At 41.5% G+C, this 19485-nt stretch overlaps 1 protein-coding gene across 7 annotated transcripts in view; it reads left to right on the forward strand.

The window, feature by feature from the left end:
* The window catches only part of RALGAPA2 (Ral GTPase activating protein catalytic subunit alpha 2), a 288164-nt gene that overhangs the window by 13766 nt on the left and 254913 nt on the right, over positions 1-19485 (forward strand). For 6 of the 7 annotated variants that reach the window (XM_039528550.1, XM_039528554.1, XM_039528553.1 and 3 more), the window contains 2 exons: positions 5170-5280; positions 8509-8558. In XM_039528550.1, the coding sequence (XP_039384484.1) occupies positions 5170-5280; positions 8509-8558 (161 nt within the window). Of the gene's footprint in view, positions 1-5169; positions 5281-8508; positions 8559-19485 lie in introns of those variants that run through there. The other variant, XM_039528556.1, reaches the window with a different exon arrangement.

Raw genomic sequence — 19485 nt, forward strand, 5'->3', positions numbered from 1 at the left:
TACTAGTGCCTTATTGCATACTGGTGATGACCCTTGACTTTGCCACTCAAGCATATGGTTTTATGGTAAATATGAGTGAGGGTGAGTTGAGTGTGTGATGTACTGGGAGATTTTGTGTTGATTTGTGCTTGTGGCAAATGAGGCACGTCTTTTGCTATCTGTGTTTGGGGTTCTTGTGTGCGCTGGTTGTGTGATTAGTTTTGAAGAACTATGGCAGTTGAGCCAAGTAATCCACCATTCGTGCATTTCCCCCTTACACAATCAATGAAACTGTTGCATATATATTAGCTGTAGAGTAAGGGTGGTGATTGGTGGAGTTACTTCTCAAAGGTTCTCAACCTTCTTTTACCCAGGGGTCCCGTAAATTTAAATAGACAAACCTGCGGACCTCCAACCAGAGGTGATGCGTGGGGAAGGGTCATGTGAGGTCACGTGCTCCCCCGATTTTTGCCTTCCATTGGGCTCTGCTCCCTGAAGTGCTGATGTGGCAGAGCAGTGGTATGTCTCCTTGGCTAGCTGTTGTCTACTTGTGGAGTCAGTGGCTGAGAGGTAACCTCTTCTGAAGGCAGGGAGAGATATCTCTTCTGCAGTGACACTGCAAGTTTTGGTAGTGCTTCCTCCCTCCCCTAGCCAAGACAGGCTGTGTGGCCCACTGAAGTGAGTCAAGGGATAGAGGAGGTGTGGCACTCAGGGCTGAAGCCCAGTTTATTTTGGCGGAACCCTTGAAACTGGCTCACTGACTCCCAGGGAGCTATGCACTCCTGGTTGAGAACTAGTGGACTAGGACTCTTGTCATGGCTTAGTTACATGCCTTAGGGCTAGTCTACACTGGCAACGCTAAAGAGCTGCTGCGGCAATGCTTTAACGTGCCTTGTGTGGTTGTGACACAGCACTGGGAGAGAGCTCTCCCAGGGCTCTAAAAAACCCACTTCCGTGAGGGGCGTAGCACCCAGTGCTGGTGCACTGTCTACACTGGCACTTTACAGCGCTGAAACTTGCTGCACTCAGGGGTGTGTTTTTTCTTGGTAAAGGTGTAGTCAAGGTCAAGACTCCAGAGAAGAAAATTAAAAAAAAATTAATGATGGTAGTAAGTAAATAAAAAGATTTTGGAATCGTTTCCAAAGCATCTGGCAGTCTGGATTTGGCTGCCTATTGACTACCCCTACCTTAGAGTGACACATAAGTCAGCAGTCCTGGAATCTTATTATATAGATAAGCGGTAGTTCTGCGTAAATAAATGATAAAGATTAACAGACTTTTATGGTGATACCAGTTTTTCTGTAAGGCCTGGTCTACACTACGAGTTTGTCGTATTTAGCAGCGTTAAATCGAATTAACCCTGCACCCGTCCACACAATGAAGCCATTTTTGTCGACATAAAGGGCTCTTAAAATCGATTTCTGTACTCCTCCCCCACGAGGGGAGTAGCACTGAAATTGACATTGCCATTTCAAATTAGGGTTAGTGTGGCCGCAATTCGACGCCATTGGCCTCCAGGAGCTAGCCCAGCGTGCACCGTTCTGACCGCTCTGGACAGCAATCTGAACTCGGATGCACTGACCAGATAGACAGGAAAAGCCCTGCGAACTTTTGAATTTTATTTCCTGTTTGCCCAGCGTGCAGCGCTGATCAGCACAGGTGACCATGCAGTCCCAGAATCAAAAAAGAGCTCCAGCCTGGACCGTAGGGGAGATACTGAATCTGATCTCTGTATGGGGAGATGAATCTGTTCTATCAGAACTCCCTTCCAAAAGACGAAATGCCAAAACATTTGAAAAAATCTCCAAGGACATGATGGACAGAGGCCACAACAGGGACTCAACACAGTGCTGTGTGAAACTTAAGGAGCTGAGACAAGCGTACCAGAAGGCCAAAGAATCAAATAGATGCTCACGGAGGAAGGGGCAACTGACGACTGTAGCTATCCCATGGTTCCCACACTCTCCGAAAGCCATTTGAATCCTGGGCTGAGCTCCCAATGCCTGAAGGGTCAAAAACATTGTCGTGGGTGGTTCAGAGTATATGTCGTCAGCCCTCCCCCCTCTGCCCCCCGCTCTCTCCCTCTGTGAAAGCAAAGGGGAAAAAATCATTTCTCACCTTTTTTCAATGTCACCGTATGTCTACTGGATGCTGCTGGCAGACGCAGTGCTACACGGCAGCATCCCCTTCCCTTGCCTTGCGGACGGCAGATGGTGCAGTATGACTGGTATCTGTCATTGTTGTCCCGTGGGTGCTCCTGGCCGGCCTCGGTGAGCTTGGTCGAGGGTGCCTGGGCAAAAATGGGAATGACTCCAGGTCATTCTCTTCTTTAAGTTTTCTGTAATGGAGATTCAGTCCTGCCTAGAATATCATGCCAGGTGGAGGCTTCTGCCTCAGGCTGCTCTCTGTCAGCAGCACCGCATGGTCGTGCTTACCCCTTGCTACCAGGGCTCACAATCAGATACTTAGACGTCTACATTTTGCTGCAAATAAAAAAATTAAGCTACCGTTTAGAACTGTCCCCCAGCATACATATCCTGGGACATTTTGTATTTTACCAGTGTCAACCAAAGGCCCACACACAAATGGAGCTTCAGTCCTGCCTGTGCTTCTATCCTAGTGCTTGTCACAGATTCCCATTTTCAGCTATAGGCTGAGCAAGTGCAGAATGGTGGTTCACTCTACTTCGTTGTAAGCCAACCGTCCTCCCCTCCCCCCTTTGATCTCTGCAAGCAGAGATAATGAAGTCAGTGTTGTTTCAAATTCATGCATTCTTTATTACTTCATCGCACAAATGGGGGGATAACTGCCACGGTAGCCCAGGAGGGGTGGGGGAGGGGGAAACAACAAGTGGGGTTGTTGTAGAGGCCCCCCCTAGAATGGCATGCAGCTCATCACTTCTGCGGGATGTCTGGGGCTCTGACCCAGAGCAGCCGTTTGCCTCTCTGGTTCTTTAGTAGGCTTGCCTGATATTCTAGGCAGGACTGACTCTCCATTAGACAAAACTTAAAGAAGAGGATGACCTGGGAAGTCATTCCCATTTTTGTCCAGGCGCCCCCGACCGACCTCACCGAGGCCAGCCAGGAGCACCCATGACAGCAGCAGACAGTACAGTATGACTGGTAACTCTCTTTGTCAACTTGCAAAGGCAAGGGGATGCTGCTGTGTAGCACCGCAGTACCGCGTCTGTCAGCAGCATCCAGTAGACATACAGTGACAGTGACAAAGGGCTGAACAGGCTCCATGGTTGCCATGCTATGGTGTCTGCCCGGGCAATCCAGGGAAAAGGGCGCGAAATGATTGTCTGCCATTGCTTTCACGGAGGGAGGATTGACTGACGACATTTACCCATAACCACCTGTGACAAATTTTTGGCCCCATCAGGCATTGGGATCTCAACCCAGAATTCCAATGGGTGGGGGAGACTGCGGGAACTGTGGGATAGCTATGGGATAGCTACCAACAGTGCAACACTCCGGAAGTCGACACTAGCCTCGGTACGTGGACGCACACCGCCGAATTAATGTGCTTAGTGTGGCCGCGTGCACTCGACTTTATACAATCTGTTTCCAAAAATCTATTTCTGTAAAATCAGAATAATCCCGTAGTGTAGACATACCCTTAGGTTCATGATGAGCTAATGCAGGGGAGACATGTTTGTGTCACAGAAGAATTTCTCGATGAAAAGATAATTTGTGGAAGCTGGCAGAGCTATGATACACAGAGGGATGCTTGCTCTGTTTCTCTATGCTGTTGGGGGAGGGAGGGAAACTAATATTTATACAATGCCAAACAAGCATTAATTCCCTTGTGGAGTAAGGGAATATTCTTTCCATTTAACAGATGAGAAAGCAGAGGCACAAAGAGATTGAAGCCAACACTTTAAAATATGGACCACTAACTTAGCTGTTTGACTTTAAGGTGTTGAGTACATGTTGACTTAATAGGAGATCTGGGTGCTCTGTATTTCTGAAAATGAGACCACTTACTAGGATAATAAATTAGATTTTTTTTTAACTATTGTGAATGTACTGTACGCTTTGACCTGCTAAACATATTTGATTATAATGTTGCTTTTGAAACAATATAAACATATTGATTCTGCAAAAATACAGTAAACTAATTTTACTGTTGTAAAATGTGATCTTGCTGATATTAAGGTATGCTCAGAATTTGATATCTCAATAAGAAACATCCACATATATATAATTTTGAAGAAAACTACCTGATGCACCAGATCTCCTCACAGTGCTCTTCTGTACCAGGGTTAATGTTGCTATTGTTTATAAAAGATCAGTAGGACTACCAAAAAAAGTGTCAGTCGGTATCCAAGTTCATTTTTCCCAGTAAAAACAAATTATGATAGAAACCAAATAAAGATAGCACAGAAAATTAAAAGGATATAGAAACTAACCCTCTGTGCAATTTTGTACGGATTGGCTATCTACGTCTAGAAAAAAACAGGCATTTATGATTCATTCTAAGCCCATTTCAGAGTACAGCCCTAACAATAAAGTCTCTACCAGGCACCTTCATAATGTAATGTTATATCGGTGAGCTTCCATGCTGGCTTTGCAGCAGAATTTGACTAGCAAATATTATTAATAGAGGTTTGCACATTCTTCTTAGAAATCTGGGGCACACAATCATCTGGTGCACCACATTAATTCTGGTGGCCTCTTTTAGGTTTTCATAACTATACATGGAGTAATGTCCATGCATAATTTGTATTTGCAATCACTGCAGTTTTACTTGCCATTCTTTTTGCACATGTAGGTGGCCAGTTAGACACCTTGCTGGTTCTCTGTTTGTTTACTCCAAATGCATGTATAAGTATGAGTGTCTGGCCCCCCATTGTTGTTGTTTATTATTTTTTATTTGTAAATGATAAGACAAAACTTGTGCTTGAAATATTGGGAACTGTTTTCTTGAAAATATCCATTTTTTGTCAGCTCCCTTTCGTAAAGGGAAATGGAAGAGAGTTTAAATATCCACTTTTGAAAATTAGTAGTGCAGTATAAACTTAATGTTAAATATTTTATAGAAAATAATGTGACAGTTCTGTTATTGCTACATTAATAGTAGATTTTTCATGATAACTTTTTATTTTTGTATGGGGAAAATACATGCTTCATACTTCTGCTGTTTGTAAGTTAGTGTCTTACCTTGTACTTTTTCTTAATTTTTCAGATATTGTGGATGGAAGTGACCTGAAGCAATTTTTTGAGATCAACTATTCTCAGATTTACTTTATCTTCTATGAAAATTTCATAACACTGGAAAATAGCTTGAAACAAAAAGGTAATCTGTCCTGTCCTACAGTTTTGCCAGGTTTTTTCATAAACCCTCAGGTGTTCTTAATCGGTTTTAAAAGCATTCCAATAAACACACACTCTAATTGGTATGTCTTCCATACCCTGCTGTATTCATAATGCTTTCATAGTTCCATACATTATAATATTTTATGTACCCTTAGCATCAGTACTGTTACATTTTAAGTTTTCAGGTACTTAAGCTTCATTTTGTAAACTCAAGCCAGAAGAAGTAACTTGTGAAAGCAACTTATGAGTATTCCCTTCAACTTCTGATTTTTTTTCTAAGAATTTGGATTTATAAATCTTAAACAAAGGAAAGCTGCTTAGAATGATCATTAGAAGCTGTTATAGGTACATGCAAAAACCATTACCGAGAATAGAGGTGGGCAGACTTTTTGGCCCGAGGCCCACCTCTGGGTGGGGAAATTGCATGCAGGGCCATGAATTTAGGGCTGGGGCAGGGGGTTGGGGTGCAGGAGGGGTGCAGGGTGTACGAGGGGGCTCAGGGCAGGGGGTTGGGGTGCGGGAGGGGTGCAGGGTTTACGAGGGGGCTCGGCAGGGGGTTGGGGTCTGGGAGGGGGCTCAGGGCAAGGGGTTGGGGGTTCGGGTGCAGGAGGGGTGCGGTAGGGCAGGGGGTTGGGGTGCAGGAGGAGTGTGGGGTGTGGCATGGGGCTGGGGTGCAGGAGGGGTGCAGCAGGGGGCTCAGGGCAGGGGGTTGGGGTGCAGAGTGCAAGAGGGGTTTTGGGTGCAGGCTCTGGCCTGGCCTCGCTTACCTTGAGTGGCTCCGGGGTGGCAGCGGCGCGCAGCGGGTCTAAGACAGGCTCCCTGTCTGCCCTGGCCCCACAATGCTCCCGGAAGCGGACAGCACCACGTCCCTGCGGCCCCTGGGGGAGGGGGTGGGCAGAGGACTCTGTGTTCTGCCCTTGTCTGCGGGTACCTTCCCCCGCAGCTCTCCTTGGCTGGGAACTGGGAACCATGGCCAATGGGAGCTTTGGGGGAGGCACCCCCAGGTGAGGGCAGCATGCAGAGCCCTCTGTGCCCCTCCTCCCCCAGGGACCGCAGGGATGTGGTGCCAGCCGCTTCCAGGAGCAGTGCGGGGCCAGGGCAGGCAGGGAGTCTGCCTTAGTCCCACGGCGCCATGGGGGTGGCAATCCCATGGGTCAGATCCAAAGCCCTGATGGACTGGATCTGGCCTGTGGGCCGTAGTTTGCCTACCCCTGACCTAGAACAAAGCATTTAAAAACACTTGTAGGTATGGGGATATTATCTGGCTTAAATACTAATTTAAAATCCATTGACCATTATGTGTTTGACTTCCCACTTAGCAATGAACAATTTTACCCATACCTACAAATCCGAGGGTTTTATGAAACTGTATTGAAACTATGAATTAAAGGTGGAAAATAAGACCTGTAAAGAATGAAGAAAGATATTTGCAATATGCCCTAACATTATTTCTAAAATACGCTTCATATGACACCGAACTCAGAATGGTATGACAGATTGCTGATGAGGAGTTTTCAGAACCCCCGTAACTTTTCAGCTCAGATCCACAAAGAGACTTAAGTGTTGCAATTCCTAACTTTTAGATGCCTAGAAAATCACTGAACAGAAATGGGATCCCCAAAGCCTGAATTGGGCACCTAGGCTCCCTTACAATGATTAGGAGGAGATAGGCCCCTAAGAATGGCATCCAAAAATGCCAGCCTGCTAGGTGGGGAACTGCCTAAGCTACCTAGTGGGAGATGCAAACGAGGAAGGTGTCGTAAGCCCCTCCAACAGAGTTCAGTGCTGAAGTCCAGGCTGCAGGGAGATTCCTATCTCTGCTTGAGATCCACAGCCGTGAACACTCTCCTGGAGTAAGATGGCTTCAGCACCTAATTCCATGGAAAATGACTGGGGACTGCGATGGAGGAGGAGGAGCCAGAGGCAGCAATGGCCTCCCTTATAACCTTTAACCCAATGTTTTAAGGTACTTACCTGAGATGTAGGAGACCTTGGTTCAATTTCTCCCTCTAATGAGGAGAAGGGATTTGAACAGGAGTTCTCCAGCTCTCAGGTGATATTTGTCTGCTTCCTAACAAGGGAATATGAGTCCTTGCCCAACAGGGGGTGTGAAATTAACAGAATTATTAACACTAGTTGGTAGAAGAGGTGAAACTAGGCTTTATGGTCTCCTGGCTCCCATCACAGTGGGTCTTTCTATAGGCCAAAGGATATTTTGATTGTTTTTACTTGTCTTGCTGGGAGCTCTAGCTCTGTGTGTGTATTGTATGCATACTGTGCAGGAGGTTCAGCAGGACCCTGAACACCTGAAGTGCAATTGGAACATTCAGAAAATTGATGAGCAGTTTTTCAAATTCTACGGTGCATGTGGAAATGGCAATTTGCTACTGTTTGTGTGCAAACTACACCTATGTTATAAAGTTGCACCATGTCAACTAAAGGTGAGGTTTTTAAAGCAATTTAGTTAAATCTGTGAAAAATCCTGTGTGGACACTCATGAGCCAGTTTTAAGTTGACTTAAATCTGTTTAGTTTGCGTTGGTAAATGTACAAGCACCAGCTAATCCAATATAACTGGTTTTAAACTGATAAGTGTGTTCACATAGGTTTTGAATTTGCACTGATTTAACTAAATCCATTTAAAAAAAACAATTTAAGTTAGTACAACTTGTGTGTAGACAAGGCCTTATCAGGGAAGGAAAGGATGGAGATGGATGATTTTAAAAAACACATTTTCAAAATATATATGTTTAAATACACTCTTTTTATTAACTGAAAGCTATTTAAAGACTTTAATGATGAATTTAATCTAGATTATGCCTGGCACAAAAATTAAGCATTGTATATACACCAAATGTTTATATATTTAGTTGCGGAATAATTCCCCAATCCTGTAAATAAGCATGTGCTCAATTTTAATCACATGAATAGTTCCTTTGACTTCAGTTAACATGAAGGTTCTTCGGTGGAACTGTGCATGTGCTTTAAGTTAAGCATGAAGATACAAGTTTGCAGGATTGGGGCCTTAGGTGTTATATATTGTTAACTGCTAAATATACTGCAATATGGGGATATACCTTTCTGTACTGGCTCAAAGTCTTTCAGTTCACTTAAATAAAAAAAAATTCTGTTCCTTTTTATGTTTTCCTGTGATTACAGAACAACAAATCATGTTATTTTGTTATGAAGTACTGTTTTCTGTATTGCAGGGAATAAATCACAAAGGGAGGAGCTGGACTCCATTCTGTTTCTTTTTGAAGTAAGTTATCTTATTACACTGTTCACTCCACAATGAGACCTACAAAACTTATTCATCACTGCTTCATTCCTTGCGTAGTCATTTACACCTGTGCAGAGTAAATTTAATACGCACAAATCAAAATGGTGGTAGTGTTTTATTCCCATTTTGCACAAGTGTCAGTGACTATATAAGTTGCAATTCATTAGAGATTCAGGCCCTGTATTTACTAATACTTCTTTTTTTAAATAAATATTCAGAAATAAACTCTGTACTATGATACATGAATACCATGAGCTTGAGTAATATCTAGACCTAAGAAATTCAAAATGAAAATAAAAGCTATTTCATCTTGCAACATTATATGGAGCCTAGTTCTAGACTCCTCTGGCCTTTAATCACTATTATATATTGTAGTAGTCAGTTTCTTCCAATCAGAATAAAGGATTTTTTTAAATCTCTTGACTTCAGCCTTTTAGGCTTTCTGATGAATGCTAATGAAAAATATAACTAAAAATCACATTTAAATTATTTTAGACCATAAATATTGTAGAAATATGAAACACACAATTTGTAGATAAATTTTCTGTATGTTAATTTGTATTGTTGGGGGTACTGTGTCTAATAGTGTTGCCTCTGCCAGTGCCTTGAATGAGATGACATTTATGGTGTAAAAGTGATGCATTATTTCTAAAGATATTATAAATCCTTTAACTTTCTGCAGTTAAGAATTCCCTACGTACTCTTTTCATCTATGCTTGTTCAAAGCACTGAACACCCTTTATGTTGCGATAGCTACATCAGACCAGGAGAAAAATTAAACTTAACCTGCCAATCAAAACTTCTCATTTTTCAAAGTGTGAATAAGAATGCTTCAGCACATTAAGGGGTTGAGGGTTTGCTTGCTGGTAGAAAGGTATGATTTATAATTAGAGATTAAAGTTATCCCTTCAATTTTAATCATGTTTCCTGTGTACTTTTCTATCTTGTTGAACCACCAACAAATGTTTTTCTGCCCATATTGATGAAATGCAAGCTGAAATGAAAATTATGGGGAGCACAGACTTGACTGCTGAATGTCTCCTCTAGGCTTTAGGAAAGTATTCAGCAGCAGAATAAGATTTATCTTGCATTTTAAAATTTCTTTCTCCTTTTCCCTCCAAAATCCACCTTTCAGTTCCTGCTTCACTAAAGTTCTCTGAGTGCATCATTCTAGGATTTCAGATACCCTGAGATTCTTCATAGCTCATGATATCCAGTGTTACAGTGACACGCTCTTAGAACTTCAGTGAAGTACCATGTGAAAGACGATTTCACAGCGGGAGGAAAATGAAAAGCAAAAAGGCAAGTTAAAACATACACTTGAGCTAAAGGTGCCCTTCAGCCTAGCTAGTGGAATTTTTCAACACAAATCTGTGTGCAGTCTTACTCTTAAGTTTGTGTTTGAAAACAAAAAATATTGCTACACATTTCTAAAGCTCCCACCATCACAGTATTTGGAATTCCACATTGTGTCTCTGGCCTTCTATATGGTAGAAAAACTTACCATGCTCAGTAATATTTGTTCCTCTTTACTCAATTGAAAGGTGTAAAACATCCACATACAAGTGATACAATTCTAAGGAACATTACTCACACACTGTTTCTGGGGGTTAACAAACAACTGACTTTGTTGTTCCTGCCTCAATTGTTTGTGTCAGTGTGGATAGAGGAGCTATCTCTCCGTAGCTGCAAGTTGGCAAACCACCTTTGGTTCACTACCGAAGAGTCTCCTCTCTGCCCCCCACATCATCTTCCCCATTTCCTCTCCAGAAATGCCCTCAGCCTGTACAAGTTCCCCCCTGCTCATGTCCTCAGTTGGTGAAACAATTCTGATGTACCCGCTGAGAGTAGTGTAGCAGAAAAAGATGAGGGCTTCCCCTGAGTAATGATTATTGGCCACCACACTGCATTTTCTATTGCTTAGATATGTCCCTTTTTCTTCACTAGTGCCCCCCTATTTTGGTCCTTAGCTGGCAAACCAACTGTGGTTCATTGGCTGGTGGGGGCATTGGCAGAGGTATGTCATTTCCCTTAGAGAAGTAGGGCTGGGGAGAGGTCCAAGACAGCTTAGCTGTGCTGTCCATTCCTCTCCCATTCCCCATTTCTATCCCTCACAGGGCCTGGGGAAGGTGCCTAGAGAAAGATCTAACAAATAACTGGATCCTGACACCCCTCTGTGGTGAAGATAAGTACTCCTAAGGCATTTGAAATGAAGCAGTTTAAGGCAATGCCAGTGTGGGTGCCTGGGAGAAAGATAACTGATCAGCATGCCTAATGTGGATGCACTGAATTGTTTGTGTCTCCGTGCAGAAAATGACTAATTACAAACGGTTCAGTTCTCCAGTGCAGACAAAGCATCAGTAACAACTGGATCTAATTTTTGCACTTCACAGAAAAAAGAGATGGTTTTCGAACAGCCATGCAAACTCAAGCTGAGGTGTAAAAGCCAGCATGTATCTATCAGTCTTGCACATCACCTTCTGAAATAGACACTCTGTATTTGGAAATTAGCTAACAGTTTTAATGACTATGTGCAAACCACCAAAGAAGAGAGTACACTTGCCAGTAGTTTATATTGATTCTGCAGTGCTAACAAGTTTAAAAGTTTTTAAAAATGTATATATCTTCTTAACTGAAGGAAACAGATATCATTTGGAATTCACACAGGGATGAGATTTTTTCTTTTAACTAAAATATTTTTTTAAAATAGTTGCAATTATGACCAGAATGAAAAACTAGCATGCTGGGATTGTCCCTGGGGTAAACAAGGCAATTTGTATTTTAACTTATCATGCAATACATCTTTTTGTGAACACAGCTTAAGAGAGTGAAGGCAAGTGAGGAAAAATCATGCCAGGGGAACTACATTGCTGAAGGAAGGGGGGAAATGGGATGCTTGATATTCATTTGAAAGTGCCTCTCAACTGTTGGTGAGGGAGGAAAGAGGAAATTCTGGTGTGTGAATTTTGATAAGGATGTCTGGTCTACGATATATTTATTGTTCATATCACAGTTGCATTTAGGAGCTCCAGTCATGGCCCAGAACCCCATTATGCAAGGAACTGTACAAACACGTAACAGAAGATTGTGTTAAGGCTATCAAGATCTATGGAGACCAATGAGGGAGGAAGAAGTTTTGAGGCTTTGTTTGGGTGAAAATTACTTTGGCATGCAAAAAGTCAGTTTTAATGACAGAGTGTAAACAGTGTGAAACAATAGCTTTGAGAGGTGAATTATTGTTCTTCTCAATTCCTCGGATATGGATAAGATCCTGCAGCTAGCACGGATTAAAAACACTCTCAAATAACTCTACTAAGATCACCTTTTTCTTGGACTTCGGGTGGAGAAACAACATACGCACTACGTATTCACTTCAAGGAAGCGAAAAGAGGCTAAATATACCAGTGTAAAGTACTCCGATGGACATGGTGAATTCTTTACAAAATCATAAGAAGCCCATAACTTCATTTGAATGTAGGTTGCGTCACAGGAGAAGTTGGGATGATCCTACTGGTTCTGGAATTAAAATACATCCTCAAATCAATCTTCTTGGTCAGAAGTGGAACGTCTACCAGCTGATTGACCTGCCTGGATTTATTTTTTGATGGAACTATGATTATCTATAGATACCTTATTCAGAAATCCTGTTGGTAATTCAGGCCCATGTTTGTTAATGTGGGCAGTACAATGGCTCAGCTACAGCAGTGCAGCTGTGCCACTGTAGCAACATAGTGTAGATGCCTCCTGTGGGAATGGAAGGTGGTTTTCTGTTGGCCTACTCATGTCTATCCCAGGGATTAGGTTGGCATAATTATGGTGCTCAGGGGTGTGAATATTTTCAAACCTGGGAGTGCCGTAGTTATGTCAACCTAACTTTTAAGTGTAGACCAGGCCTAAATCTTAACAGTTGTAGATCCTGAGCCTGTCAGGTGGACCCACTGAGGATGACAGTTTGAACTTGAACTTTGAGTTAGCGGCTACAGAATCTGCTTCCATTAACAACCTCCCCAGTTCCCATTCCCTAAAATATGGTCCCTCCACTTCTTATGTATTTAACATGGTGGTAGCTTGCCACCCTCTGAAGATCTGCAGTTTTGAGTGAAAGTTAAAAATGGAAAAACAAGCACAGACTTCCAGCAGTTAAACTGATATGCAGTTATTTCCCTTGGAACTAAAGCTATCCAAACAGTATTCAGACTAAACTCCCAGCCCTGAAAAATATTTAAAATTGTCCAACTAGGTTAGAGGGTGAGCACACTGTGGAACCTGGAGTTGGAGAAGCTACTGATGCAGTCCTGAATCTTCACTCCTTAGTCAAGTAGCTCAAAAAGAGACTGCAAGAAATGACTTGACTTAGTTTAGAAATAATATGAGAATAAAGAGTTTCTCAAAATTTTTGAATAAAGGAAACCTCCTCTGCTGGTGCAAAGTTTTAAGATGCACTGAATTTAAAGCAGAAGTAGCTATTGATGGAGCTCCAAGACCAGTTTCTCCCTCACTGCAAAAATTGGAAGTTGTCCAGGAGATGTAATTATTAAGATGCACTACTATCAGATGAGAGACTCCTGCGACTCTCAGGAAATGTAAGAGAAAAAATAACTTTTTTTTTCTGAGGGCATAAAATCAAAGTCTTCAAAGACTTCACTGAAACTTTGAGTCAGGAAAGCAACCGAAGAATTAAGGCAAAGAGAACACAAATGTAAATGGGATTTTCCCTGTAAACTCATTTTACCTGTCACAGCAAGATTTTCAGTCTGTGAAACCTAAAAGGAGAAAAGGTGCTTCATTCTCTGGGACTGAGAAGACAGAACTAAAATACAAGGAAATGATTCTGAGGAGAATTTAGAGGACTGACAGTGGCAGATTGCAGAGTGCTTGAAGACAAAGAAGTAGGGTCAGGATTCAGCTTTGCAGGCAGCAGTGAAAGATGAAGAAGAGCTTTGAGGCTAGGGTCTGAATGTGTCGATAATTCCTTTTTAGCAATATTCAGAATCATATAATAATGTATCTGCTGTAATGAATTAAGGATAAAATTTAGAAAGTTTCTAAGTCCCATTGACTTTCAATGAGATATAGGCTTGTAAGTGATGTAGGCCCAGTCTAGACTTAAAAATTAAATCAACCAAGGTATGTTGCTTGGGACTTTGAGAAATTTCACACCCTGAGAGCCATAGTTTGGTCTACCTATAACACCCTGGTGTAGACACAACTAGGTTGACAGAAGAATTCTTCTGTTGACCTAGCTGCTGCGTCTCAGAGAGATGGAGAAGATTATTTCAGGGATAATTTTAATTTGATTAGAGCAGCTGGTTAAGTGCATTTGGATGGGAGGAAACGTCGTTACTGGAGTGGATGAATCTCAACTGTATGAACAGAAAATGAAAGTGCTCTTAATGTATTCCAGAAACCATATCACACAGTATAATCCTAATCTGTCCCTGAAGTCCCAGATAGCAATGGCTGTCTAAAATTAGGTTTCTAAATGCATTTGTAGCTACCTAAAGAGGTGGCCTGATTTTTAAAAATGCTGATCATATAGCAGCTGTAATTGATTTCCCTGTTTTAGTTTTATTAGTGTTGCTAAAAAAGCAATTTTGAGACTACAATTTCTCTTTCTTTGATGTTAGTCCAGAAGTGAATTATTGTCTTCAGCTGGGAACTGCTTCTCCAGTGCTGACTTTATACTCAAAATGGCATTAGAAATGGGGATTATTTTCTAGAACAAGGAAGAAAAGAAGACTCTTCAATATAAAATTTAAAATGAAATTTAATTAAGGTTGTTCTCAACTCCTGCATACAGATCTTCCTTCTTACAGAGCAAGGATCAGTGAAACACTCCATCTTTTGTCTTACATGCATCTATATTTTAATTGCCAATAAACTAGGAGTATAAACAATTAAAAAAACACTTGGTCATCTTAATGTGTGTCTGTAACCTGAAAAAAAAAATGAAATGGGAGTTTGGGCAATCTGGAATTTTCAGTCTCATATCTTTTGACTTGTTTGTTGTTTTTTCCTAATTTACAACACTTCATTTTCAACCTGTAATCTGAATCTGCTATTTATGTTAACACTAATAAAAGAATCTAAAGTAGGAGTTTAGCCATTAAGTTTATACATGAGGCAGAACAGAGTCATGTTAGCTATTGTATAGCTGTTTTAGCTCTTCAATGGCAACAGCAGAAAAATATTTCCCTCCCCTACCCAAAAGAGTAAGACGAAGGCATTGTGGGCTAAACAAGGCATCAGAAGGCAGTTGCTCCCTGAGTTTTAATCTCAGGTCTATGTTAGCTTACTCTATGGTCTTGGAAAAGTAATTGTGTCTATTTTTCCACTCAAGAAACAGAGCTAATACCCACCCAGCTAGGGTATGTTAGTATTTACTGTTTCTACGTTAATTTAAAAAATGCAAGGCACTGTATGGGTGACTAATACTAAAAAAAAAACCTTGAAAACACTTAGGACAAAAATACTGTGTAAAATGGAAAAATATTGCACAGTAACTTTTATGAACATAACAGCATTAGGCCCTGATTCAGCAAATTGCTTATGCATGTGTTTAAATCTCATGGTTGTGTTTTGCTGGATAAAATGCATTAAAAGCCTTACATTTACTTAATTTTAAACATGAGCTTATGTACTTTATTGAAACAAGGCTTTAAAGGCTTGAAAGAGAACCAAAAACGTTGAAAGCTAATAGAAGTCAAAGGATGTTGGTGGATAAGACTTACTGAGATGTTTACCATTCAGGAATATGTATTATATAGTTATCAACAGCATAAGGAAGAGGAAATCCATGGATAAGATATTTCCATAAAACTAGGAGTGACCTGCTCTATAATGTTTATCTGTTGAAATAAGATGACAACCCATTTTTCTAGTAAGTTTATCACTCATTATCTCTGTTACGCTGTTAGTAATGTAACGCACAAAGGAGAATGGTCCTTTGGACGGAGCTCTTAACTCATAGACCAAAGGATACCTCAATGTGAATATAGGACAGAGAAAACAGTGTAAATGCCAATCAATTAAACATTCATATCTCAAGCCATAGGAGATGAAATTAATTGGTTGTTTAGTTTACCATATGTAATCCTATTTCAGCAGGAGCCAAGGTTTTCCCAATATTTTCTTATAATTAGGTAAATAGTTAATTAGTTAGGATTAAAACATCCTCAGTACAGGTGCTGAGGGTTAACTGAGTTTAAGAATCAATAAACATATTTAGGAAGGAGATTTACATAATTTTTTTACTTTTTTCCAGCATATTTTGATGGTATTTGCAACTGTTTTAGAGTGACACCTAGTGTTTGTTTAAAACAAAAGAAAGTAACTCCCTTCTCCACAAATTGTTTTAAAGCATAAAACCTTTTTAGTTCCAAACAGAGAAGTCTGCTTCTGCTTTAATTTGGAATACTTGTCTGCACATCAACATCAGTGTTTATATACCTAATATCTAATTAAAACCAATATAGTAATGGATATGAAACAATCAGAAGGGAGGAACATCAGACATGTTATGACCAAACAAAAAATGTAAGGTTTAAAACTTAGCTCTCTGGAATATTCTGTAAAATGATTTTGGCCTCAGTCCAGTTCCCAGTGGTTCTGTATCAATTACCATCACAATTGAAATATTTAGCACCCTTATTCAGTCAGACCGTGGAGGTCAAAGGCTGGATAAATGTGAAGCCTGAATTTCCCTCTCTTCCTTAGCGATGGTCACTCCCTGTCAAAGTAACAGAATATTTTCGGGAAGCTTGTACTACCACTGTCTTTGCTGTAACTTTCCGTGACTACAGAAGGCATTACTCGTTAAGGCTGAACTCGGTCATGATGCACCTTTTATGAGCACTATATTTACATAAATGTAACCTTACATAACATACAGTAATCTGTGGAATTCACTGCCAGAGTAGGTAATTGAGAGAACTGGATTTTGAGAGAGCTTGATTTCTCTTATAGCCATTCATACTTAGGAACCTCTGATATCTTGCCTCGGACAACAGCCAGTGTCTAATGCTTCAGACAAAGAAAAGAAAATCCCCTTCCACCTCCATAGTGTAAATAGACAATTGTACTGTGCTGTATGTGGCATAGCTTGGAGATTGTTTTCTTCCAAATCCCTGCAGTTACTTGTTTTTAAACACAAAAGCATAGTTTCCTAACTTTCATAAGTGCAAACTCTTTCAGGAAGACAAAAGTTAAAATAAGAATTTTATATTGCAGAAAGGTCTAGGTTTTACACTGGTTTTCCCACGAGGGTATATATTTTTCCTTTTCAACGATCATAATGAATAAAAATATTTGAACTTACACAAACTCATACTATGTGCTACTGCTTGTTTCAGTCTAGAACTAATGATTGGTCTTTAGGAGTATCTCTAGATATAAAAATTTAAAGGCCCATATTTTCAGAAAGGGAAGGATACATATGTATGGTGCACACATGCCGTTATGATGGGCATGGTTTAAGAATCTGAATGGAATTGGTGTATACACTTTTATGTCCTAAATTTATGTGTGCAGTTGTGCACAAATTCACTTGTGTGTGCACGTACTCAGGTTGTGCATACAGTCATAGTAGGAGCTTAATTGAACATGGATCATCCACATCCTTCTTCGGAAAACGTAGTGTAAATAATATACAGCAACAAATGTTAAGATTTCTGTGTGACCCAGGCAGAGGGCATAGGTGTACATAAAGTTTACAGAGATCCCCTGGGTCTGGCCTCTACCTTCTACTCTGCCAAAGAATGGCAGTAAGGTCTCTAATGAAAGCCTGTGTCACACTGGTTATCATAATCATTGTGAGATGTGTATACGGAAAATATGTAGTTATATATTTATACTAAAAATTATGTTCTCTAGCACTGTGAGTTAAGGCAGGTGTCATGGAAAGACATATCTGGCTTTAAGACTAAGCTTGATAAGTTTATGGAGGGGATGGTATGATGGGATAGCCTAATTTTGGCAATTAATTTGGCAATTGATCTTTGATTATCAGCAGGGGTAAGTATGCCCAGTGGTCTGTGATGGGATGTTAGATGGGGTGGGATCTGAGTTGCTACAGAGAATTCTTTCCTGGGTGCTGGCTGGTGAGTCTTGCCCACATGCTCAGGGTTTAACTGATCGCCATATTTGGGGTTGGGAAGGAATTTTCCTCCACAGCAGATTGGCAGAGGCCCTGGAGGTTTTTTGCCTTCCTCTGCAGCATGGGGCATGGGTCGCTTGCTGGAGGATTCTCTGCCACTTGAGGTCTTCAAACCACAATTTGAGGACTTCAGTAACTCAGACATAGGTTAGGGGTTTGTTACAGGAGTGGGTGGGTGAGATTCTGTGGCCTGCGTTATGCAGGGGGTCGGACTAGATGATCATAATGGTCCCTTCTGACCTTAAAGTCTATGAGTCTATGAAAGGCGATGCATATGCCCCTTGCAGGCAGAGTGGAAATGATGCTTACCTCACTGTAGTGGGTCATGTCCAAATTAAGTATTATATGGTTCACAATGGATGCCCATTTACAGTCTGAGCTAAATGCTAATCAGGAGTTTGCAGGGGCTGGAGGGAAAAATAAAAACGGGTTATCCTGTTTAGAAGTAAGATAATGACCTTTTGAAATTATATCTGGAGTGCAGATGAACTGCCAGGGTTCCATCCTCTGAGGACAGGCAACCAGTGTACTTGATCTTATAAGAAGGAGGTCTTAGCCAAACTGGTTAAAAATCCTGGGAAAAGGTATTTTGGGGTAAGCTATCTTGTAGGAGATAGGGGAATGCCTGCGGATTAAGTTTAAGCTCTAGAGAGTGTTATAATTTTGTTTTATATGTAACCATTTGTTTCCAGTATCACTTGAATCTCTGTTCTTAGATAAAACATCTATCTAGTTGTTGAGTAGAGTGATCCTAAGGTGAATTTTATAAGCTGGTGTGTACTGTTCCTTTGGAAATACTGAGTCTGAGAGTTCTGACTGTGTTCATCAGAACAAGGGATGAGTGCTCCAGAGGGATGCTGTTAGGATGTGTATGCATAGGTGCTGGCCCGCTCTAGGCCCAGTGGGTGCTCAAACCCCTGCCCCAGCCCCGCCCCCCTCTTCCCACTCCACCCGTTTTCCCAAACCCCACCTCCTCCCCACCTCTTCCTGCCCCTCCTCTTCCCATCCTGCTCCACTCTTCCCCCGAGCGTGCCCCATCCCTGTTCCTCCACCTCCCTTCCAGCACCTCCTGCACGCTGCAAAACAGCTGATCGTGGCAGGCAGGAGGTGCTAGAAGGGAGGGAAAGGAGTTGATTGGTGGGGTCGCTGGTGGGCGGGAGGTGCTGGGAGGGGAAAGGGGGAGCTGGCTGCTGGTGGGTGCTCAGCACCCACTAATTTTTTTCCATGGGTGCTCCAGGGCCCGAGCACCCATGGAGTCAGCACCTATGGGTGTGTGCCTCTTGCTGCAGAGAGAGCAAGGCCTGAAAGGTAGTGCTTGTGTTGCCTGAGGCTGGTGGTTTCAGGGCACTGATCCACAGCAGGTCCAGTGGAGACTTCCTCACACTAAGGACAGGTGATTGTGAGGTGTCTCACAACCCCGGATACACCTGAGAAGTGTCAGTCTGTCAGGCAAATACTCATTGAGACTGTATATTTAAGGTGAGCCCAATAAACCCAAGACCAACACACTTCAAGAGAATGTGTGTTCCTTTCAGTGCCACACAACTAGCATAAATATATTTTAAAATTATACAATTTTCAGCCATCTATGGACTATGGCGAGACTGTCATGAACGTTACATAGTCTCACCATATGTAAAAATCTCAATGCAGTACTACTTCATACATACTATAATATGTTAGCAATATTGAGTCAAGCTGTTTAAAACAAAAACCTAAATAGTCAACTGTAGCATTGACAAACCATTTATT

Source organism: Mauremys reevesii, linkage group 3 (genome assembly GCF_016161935.1).
Source record: "Mauremys reevesii isolate NIE-2019 linkage group 3, ASM1616193v1, whole genome shotgun sequence".
NCBI lineage: Eukaryota > Metazoa > Chordata > Testudines > Geoemydidae > Mauremys > Mauremys reevesii.